Here is an 8,533-nt window from a genome sequence, read left to right as displayed (position 1 = left end):
CCCATCAGAGCAGGGAAAAGTTATGTGGCCCTCACAGGAAAAAGTTTGGGGACCCCTGATATAATCAGTTCACAGTTCCACATGTCCAAAAGGAGTAGGAAGAAGCAAAGCTTATTAAATCCTACCCCTCCATCTGGTACTTTTATAATCAGTAACTGTTACATTTGTTCACTTCCTATTTTGTATTTTATTTAGATTTTGTATTTATTTTTTGTCACACCAAAGTACAAGGTGATATGACCATCATGACCATTACCAGCACATCATGACTGGTTCAAGACTCTTCATCCTTGTATTTAGCAAACATCAACTGCTTGTATTGTTTCTTGAATTGGCTCATTGTTGTGCATTGTTTGAGTTCCTTAATCTATTCTATAGTTTGACTCCACATACTGAAATTTCCACATTTAAAACAATGAAAATAAAAACAATTATAATGTATAATTAATCTGAACAATAATCTGTTAGAATTAATCTGTGATTAATCTGTCTTTTAAGACACATTTTAACATTATTATTATTATTTATATGGGCTTGCATATGTTATGGACAATAAACACAGGTGCATTTTAATGATGGTATTTTAAATGCACAGTAACATCGTAATGAGACTCTGAGGCCCAATTTTCACTTCATGTTGCAGCATGGTAATGAATGTTCCACCAGGGAACATGTGGCAGCACATCTTCCTGACAACCAGAAGGTTCCTGGGTTGTAATCTCAGCTCAGACATCTCTGTGTGGAGTGCTGAGTTTGCGTGGGTTGATTCCAGTTTCCTCCCATATTCCGAAAACAGACATGTTAGGTTAATTGGAGATTCTTAATTGTCCATAAAATTGTTAAAGTGAATCCTCGTTTTATCCGTTTGTGACCCGTGTTTGACTGGCGACCGGTCCAGAGTATATCTCACCTCTTGTGAGAGTCAGCTGGGATAGGCTCCAGCTCACCAGCGACCTCAATGAGTACAAGCACTATAGAAAATAGATGGCTGGATAAAAGTACATGATCTAGATAATTAGATTGTGCAGGAGTCATTTCTTGTTGGCTGGCTTTATTGAATAAAGCATCATCATACGCATGACACATAGACCAGAGATTGTTTGGCAATCTATTTGTTTATTTAACAATGCATGCCAGACATGATCCTATTCACATTTAAGAATACAGATTTGTATTTGCATCCAAATACTCACTACTTTGATTTCATATAATAATCTTGCGCTCTCTTCCTCTGTCATCTTTAGGGGTCGTCTCTGTACACTCTGAGTGGGAGAACTGCATGCTTCTTAAGGACTTTATTAAATAAAGTGTGACCAGGTGGGACACTAGGTCTTATTGCAAGGTGGAATAAACATGTGCGTGGACTTCTCTTGAAGGTCATCAAAGTAGGATGAGTAAATGTGCTGATTATCAGCGTATGCGCCACAAGCAAATGTTTAGGAAAATACTTGAAAAAATACTGTACACTGAGGTTGTGTCGGATGTTCAGAAGTCAATGTGCACACAGACATACAGTACAGTACAATTCCCTCTTTAGACTGAAGCTATTGCACAATTCCACATGTATGGATCGAAGAAAGTGAGGGTTGAAGCGAGCCTGACATCTGTTTTCAGACTTCAGTGTGCAAACAGAGCTCGGCTATATGATGCCTACATGAGGCCTCAGTTGCGCAGACAGCAGCGCCGAACAACGCCACTTGGTTTCTTTGCTTTGGCTGAAAAGGCTCAACAGAGGAAGGTCACCGGGGTTAACAACGGCTGTCTGTTTCAGGAAAAAACTCCCATTGTTGATTGGGTATTGACACACGGATGTGAAGACATCGGGTCCATTCTGACAGTGATTATATTCTATATATTCCTGTCTATCCATACATATATACTAACTTGCATCCCAGTCACATTTCTTTATCAATGGATAAAGTGGAACCTCGAAAGTCAAGGCAATATATCGGAGACATTTCCAGCAAAAATATACCTCTAAAGTTGCACAAAACTTTCAAGTTTCAGTATAGGATCAACTTATTCCTATAGAAGGACCACAACAAGGGCATACTTTTGACAAAAAAATTGACAAAAAAACAACAGATGTATTTTTTGAGACCAATTTGCTTATCTTTTAATGTTTTCAATATAAGCAAAATAACCTGCCAGCAGAACAAGAAAATGTCACTGACAGTAAAATTGCATTTTAGTAAAAATGTTGTTGCCCTTTTGCCAGATTACTTTGTTCATGCTTATCTTGCTTGCAGTGAAGAAAAATATAAGAAGTCATCACTTGTTGTCAAAGGTTGTTAACCTATTTTTACGCTTGCATGACAAATACAGTGTTTGAAAAATCTTATTTTTACACATACATTATGACAGATAGGATGGGCATTTGACTCTATTTCCTTGATTGACCATGGGATAAAATCAACAGTCAATTAATTGTGTTTGAATTATCATCATTATTTTATATACTCGGATGGTGGCACCTTGACCCCGAAACATATTCACGAAAACAAAACAATTTCCATGTTCCCCATTTGATTTTAAATCCAAACAAATGTGGATTTTGCTTGAACTTTGAGGTTCCACTGCACTCCACTGTCGTAAACCTACATACAGTATATTAGATAGACAACACTGTCATCTTTCAGGTATTGAAGTCATTTACTGGTAGCTGTGTTGTAGTTTCACTTCAGATTTAATATATTGCTTGGTGTGAAACACTACAATGACTCATCAATCAATAGCAAATGCTACCTTTTGACTTCATGTCTCTATTTGAAGTTATTTTGGTGTTCTATCCATATATACAACGGTGGTTTACACGCCACATTGAAAGACCAAAAGCAGATGTCTGTGCTGAGGCCACATGCTTACATCAATCATTTAGATTTGGATTTTATGATGAGAGGGGAAACAAAACAAATCAGAACTATGGGACTCGACCTCATCCTCCAACATACTTCATCCATGCCCAGAAGGCACGCGACTAAATCTTGGTATCGAAGTGCGGTGCATTGCCATGTCATTAGATTCATTTTCTTTACAAGCTGCTTGATCAAACATACAATAAAAACTATTTTTATACAGTCTATTAAAACATTATATTTCAGAAATAATACATCAGCATTTAGTGCATGTAGGCTGTTGTCTTGCTTTTTTTTCCATTTAAAATTAGAAAATGATAAAAATCATTAACAAGAGGTTATAAATAGTTTCTTTGTAAATCAAATGGGTATTTAATGTCATTGTCAATAATGACAACTCTTCTGTTAACTATGATATACAAAAAAAGTAGTATAGAATAAAGTGTACATATGATATTAAAGAGAGTGTGAGATTTAGGGAGGGGAAGTTTATAGTCATGACCTGATTTATGTAGAATTATCTTAAAAAGAGCCCTTCGTGTCTACAAATAGAGTGGGTCCTCTTTTACAGGGCCAGAATGAATCAAAAATGAATGATTCTGGTCATTCTGAGTCAGTCAAGCACATGCAAAAAATTAACATAAGCATCCATTTAAAGCATTTTTTCTAAACCAGCCAGGTGACCTTTGACATGCCAATGATATGGGATTGTTTTTGGAAGGCACTTTACATGTGTGCCACTCCCATCTGTGGAAGGATGTATTGTATTTCATCATTTACTAACACTAAGTCTTTACGTTCTTTAAGTCTTTACGTTCATGCTAGTGAATTCTACACACTTTCATTTATTCTATCTTATCTAAAGAAAACTACACTGAACTTTTTGTGGAATACAAGATAAAAAGTTAAACCTTTTTATCTGCTAATTATTTTTACCTTTTTACAGTCCTCCAAAGTTGAGGCATGTTTTATTTTCCAGGTAAAATGCATTCATACTTTTAATCAAATTAAATTCAATTGTGTTTGCTCTCAGAAAGATTGTTTTTTTTATTATTGCTTTTGAATTGGGCCCTCTTTATCCGATCCTACCCATACACAGTACTGTAAAAGTAGGCCAACATTATATGTGAAACAATATAGTGATATATATATATAAAACAAATCATTGTAAACAAATGAAAATAAAAATTGCAGATTGTCATATTTGTGTTGGTTTGTCCACCTGTTTGCAGGCGACTTCTTACTGGAGATCAAAGTTATTGCAAGTATGGCCCACACTTTTTACAATTCTCCCAAATATGTTTTGCAAAGCTTGCAGTGTTCCAAACGTGGTGACTCTGTTGCTAATTCCGACGACATTCCAAACGCTCTAGACGACATATTTTCTCAAAAGCAATGAGCGACAAATATAACTACTTTTTTTGGCATCGTTGGAGAGTTTTCTGGTATTTGGGGACTTGGTGGCAACATGTGTTGATCTGCAGTTTGTGTTTTCACTAAGCAGACGGAGCAGGTGGTCCTGTGAGGTCCGTTAGGGCACTGTCTGGTCCCGCTGCACACTGAGAGCATCCATGAATCACACATGGGATTGGATTTGTAAATGTTTCTTTTAAAAAAATTGACACATTACATTCAAGCCTAATTTGGACTGTGTTACTTGCCCATCAGGGTGCGATGGGAGAACCAAGTAAAACAAGTAGTCATAACTGCAAGATAAAGGGTAGAGGCTGGAGGTGAGTACAGATGTACTTATTTAGACTTAAAATATTAACATTATTTTTATTTTGATGATGTTATGGTCAATTTTAAATGAACAAACTAAATATTAACTTTATTTAAAGTTCTAATTGTTAATTTATGTGTTTTTACTCACTTTTTGTCTCTCCTTTGAGGTTATGCTTTTTTTTACCTACAGTATCTGTCACATGATGTTACAGGACAGATGTGCTTACTGAGGAGTTGGCAACAGTGTCCCAGCGACAGGAGTGACGTCAGCTCCCAGCATGCCTTGCGGTACCATTTTGTGAATAGTAAATGTTTACAGTTCCGGTAGTTGTTATTTAGTAGTAGTAGTTGCCCTGTTGTGTGGTAGGTTGCGATGTGATGGTTATAAGCGTTATTTCTTTAATGGCACCCTGAGTCACACTATGTTATGCTTTGGCTAATGTTCGCCCCCATAAAAAGAACAACTTCGGTTCAGGCCAGTGCTTATGATCATCTCCTGTGCTAGTCAAGTGTCACAATATTATATTTTATATTTTGTATCACTTAGCTTCACAAGCTTAGGCTTGTGACAGCTTCCGGTGCCGTTTGTTGACAAGATTGACAAGTCACTTGAAACGGGATTCCGTACTGAATACTTGATGCGGCCCAGTCTCGCCCAGACCCTTTATCCCAAGCGGCCCACAGTTCAGTTGACTTTGAGACCCCTGATGTACGATGATATACAGTCAGGCTGTAACCTTCACCAGAATTTAAAGGGTTCTTCCTTGGCTTATGCACCACCTTTCTCCAATGTTTGATGAAAATTGATTTTGTATTTATATATACTTTTTGCGGCTGCACGGCGCTCGAGTGGCTAGCGTGCAGGCGTGCAAGTTCAATTTACCCCGGGTACTCCGGTTTCCTCCCACATTCCAAAAACATGCTAGGTTAATTGGTGACTCCAAATTGTCCATAGGTATGAATGTGAGTGTGAATGGTTGTTTGTCTATATGTGCCCTGTGATTGGCTGGCAACCAGTCCAGGGTGTACACCGCCTCTGGCCCGAAGACAGCTGGGATAGGCTCCAGCATGCCCGTGACGCTCGTGAGGATAAGCGGTCGAAAATGAATAAATTAATATATTTTTTGCATAATCTGCATCCCTACTATTTTGCTGTGTTAAAATGCCTCCTGTGAAAAAGTTCACTCGAACAACAAAGCCTGTGGTGTTTTGAACAGTACTGGTCTGGTGCAAACTATGGCCTCAATAATATACCGCAAGTTGAACACTGAACTGGAAGAATTTACTGGAAAGCGTGTAACGTGGGTGTAATTTCACCTTGCGCTCTGTCAACTCAGAATCCCATGCTTGAATAAAAGCAAATGAATGACATTTAGACAAAAAGGCAGATCGATTATAAATAAGTGAATGTAAAACCTGAATGTTGAGGGGCCAGAAAACAACAAATATTCTTTGGTTGAAGGTTGGTTGTATTTCTTTACAAGTATGTTGTCTTCTGTCGCTCTTCTTCCTTTACACACTAGCTTTAAAGTCAACATCAATCTTGGTGCTTATTTATCCGTCATATCACGTGGCAATTTGACCTTGTGTTTACTGTTTTGAAGGTGCAACTTGACACATTGCACATCATAAAGTTGTCACATTTTGACTGCAGAGTGTAAAAGCTGTGCTTTTAGTTTCTTGCTGGGTTGACAGAACAAATAAATGTGAGCTACTTTAGATGGTACAGTGAGGAAGGTTATGTGTAATGGTTCACATAGCTGGCTGCTATCAATGCATTGTATATGCCTATGCGGTGAACCTGTACAGGATTAGTGTATGGATGAATGGAGGGATAGTTTGCGGCTGCCATGCCAATTACATAGTGCTGGGGTTCTCTTAATGACTTATGAACCAACTACATTTCTCTATTTGCTTGCTTCGGGTTAAATGTACTTCTTTATCTTAGTTGTACGTTTGAAGTTTCAGTTTCTTTCCTGCACAGATCTGCGTGAGACAAAGACAAAGATGATGTAAAGATGGAGGGTGGAAGACACATGGCATAAACACAGCTTCCACTGAAAATGAGTAAATTAGCAACAAGAGAAGAGGGAGTTAACTCTAAATCTAAATCTAAATAGCTCTTTGTTTTGGTTTGACAGGTGTACTGAAGGACCAGCACCTGATCCCAAACACACTCCAGATTTGGTTCAGACTGAAACTTACGGGCAAGAATCACCCCACTTGCATGCTTTCCCTTTGCGCTCCTCTTCTCTGGTCTTTCCAGTGTGTGTGTATGTGTGTGTGAGTGTGTGTCTTGTCACGTGTAGTTCTGTCTATCAAAGCTCCGGAATGCTGATGGAGCGGCCAGCTTCCTCATAGAGAGGCTGTCAGCCTTGCCTGTGTCAGGTCGTGCCCCGGTCTTGGTCCTGAGGAAGGGGTTTCTGGTTCCCGCCAGACCCCGCCCCCCAGGGCCAGGCCCCCTGTCTGCCCCCAGACCCGGTCCCCTCTCCATCCTCTCACTCACCGACAAGCTCTTCCTGTGCGGAGGGGCCAGCGTGAGCGAAGGATGGGAGTCGTCTGAAGAGCAGCTGTTTGCTCGCTCCAGCCTGGAGAAGGGGGAGCAGAGAGGGGCCCCGCCGGGTCCACTGAGGGTCCCTAAACGAGGGGTATCAGGTGCTGGGATCAGGTCCTCGGGGTCCTCTGGATCAGACTCCGTGTGACTGAGCTCGGCCTCTCTCTCTGGATGACAGGACCCAATGTCTGCGGGCTTATCAAAGGGGAATGATGTGGACCCTCCAGGGGAGTGTGAGCGTTCTACAGGGGTGTACGGCGATGACACACATCGTGTGTCGATGCAGTCAGTGATGCTGGTGTACTCTGCGGCTTTTACCTGGACGCCCGCCCCCAGTCCACCATAGCAGCTTCTGGGCGTGAACATGAGGCTGTGGGACTTGACCAAAGGAGGCTCTTCCAGGAAAGAAGTGCCGACAGTCGAGAGGAGGCGGCTGCTCTTTGAACGCTCAAGTGGCCCTGCGGAGGGGGGCGGCGATGGTTCCACGTCCCAAGGGGCTAAGGTGGTGTCTGGTAGCAGATGAGATGAGCACAATGACAAATCAGCCGCCGCGCTATCATCAAACAAGGCTCCGGCGTTCCCACTGTTGCCTGCACTGCCCTCTGAGTGCCTGTCACCCATACCGCTGACGGTGGCGCTGCTGAAGTCCCGGCCTCCCGGCAGCACCATCTCAATGGTGTCAGAATGCAACGACGCCTCTCTCTGGAGCGGTGGGACCACACGCAGAGGATCGAGAAAAACCTCTGAGGGCCCCACTTCTTCAGACGTGGACACATAGATATCAATGCATGATGACGGACGGTGCTGCTGGGAGACAGACAACGTCGCCAGGGGGAGGGGCTTAGACTCTTTGGTGGCAGCTGCTGATGATACAGATTGTGAGCTGTTGGCTCGATGGAGACTAAGAGAGCGTTCTTTGAAGAAGCTATCGGCTCGTTCCGCACCACTCCCACGTTCACCACCTCTGGCGTAAAATGAATGGCTTCTGGTCCGTGTCGCCATGCTGGTAGGAGAGGGAGGGGACATGGAGCCTTCAGCGGCGCCCTCAAGCGCCTCCTGCAAACGGTACGCAGCCCCCTCGGTGCTGTTGAAGCTGCTTTGGCGAAGTATGTAGGCTGTGTCCGCACAATCCCCTTGACGGAGGATGTATGCAGAGTCTGTACAGTCAGATGATGTCCGGGATCGGACTTTGTTGACTTCCCCGCGTTCCACGCCCGTCACGCGCTCCAAAGCCACGGCGATTCGTCCAATCAGCTCTTCCATTTGTGCCAGGCGGATGTCAACCGTCTGCAGTGAGGCCTTCATGAAGTGTTCTCTTTCGTTGACTTCCTCAAGACGCATTGCCATGTTCTCCACCCTGACAAAGACAGTACACCACTGTGATGTTTTAAAAATGGGA

The 8,533-nt window shown here is 42.0% G+C and overlaps 1 protein-coding gene across 12 annotated transcripts in view; it reads right to left on the bottom strand.

Moving 5' to 3' along the window:
* Positions 1-1,074: 1,074 nt before the first annotated feature.
* The window catches only part of trpm3 (transient receptor potential cation channel, subfamily M, member 3), a 131,552-nt gene continuing 124,093 nt past the window's right edge, over positions 1,075-8,533 (bottom strand). For 8 of the 12 annotated variants that reach the window (XM_058072037.2, XM_058072040.2, XM_058072036.2 and 5 more), the window contains one exon: positions 1,076-8,491. In XM_058072037.2, the coding sequence (XP_057928020.2) occupies positions 6,880-8,491 (1,612 nt within the window). In that variant the 3' untranslated portion in view covers positions 1,076-6,879. Of the gene's footprint in view, positions 8,492-8,533 lie in introns of all 12 variants that reach the window. The other 4 variants (XM_078789681.1, XM_058072033.2, XM_058072031.2 and 1 more) reach the window with 1 other exon arrangement.

The sequence above is a fragment of the Doryrhamphus excisus genome, linkage group LG3 (assembly GCF_037039965.1).
Source record: "Doryrhamphus excisus strain RoL-2023G ecotype Guam linkage group LG3, RoL_Dexc_Guam_v1.1, whole genome shotgun sequence".
Taxonomy (NCBI): Eukaryota; Metazoa; Chordata; class Actinopteri; order Syngnathiformes; family Syngnathidae; genus Doryrhamphus; species Doryrhamphus excisus.
Note: the sequence above shows the minus strand (reverse complement) of the source record. Positions and strands in the feature narration are given on the sequence as shown.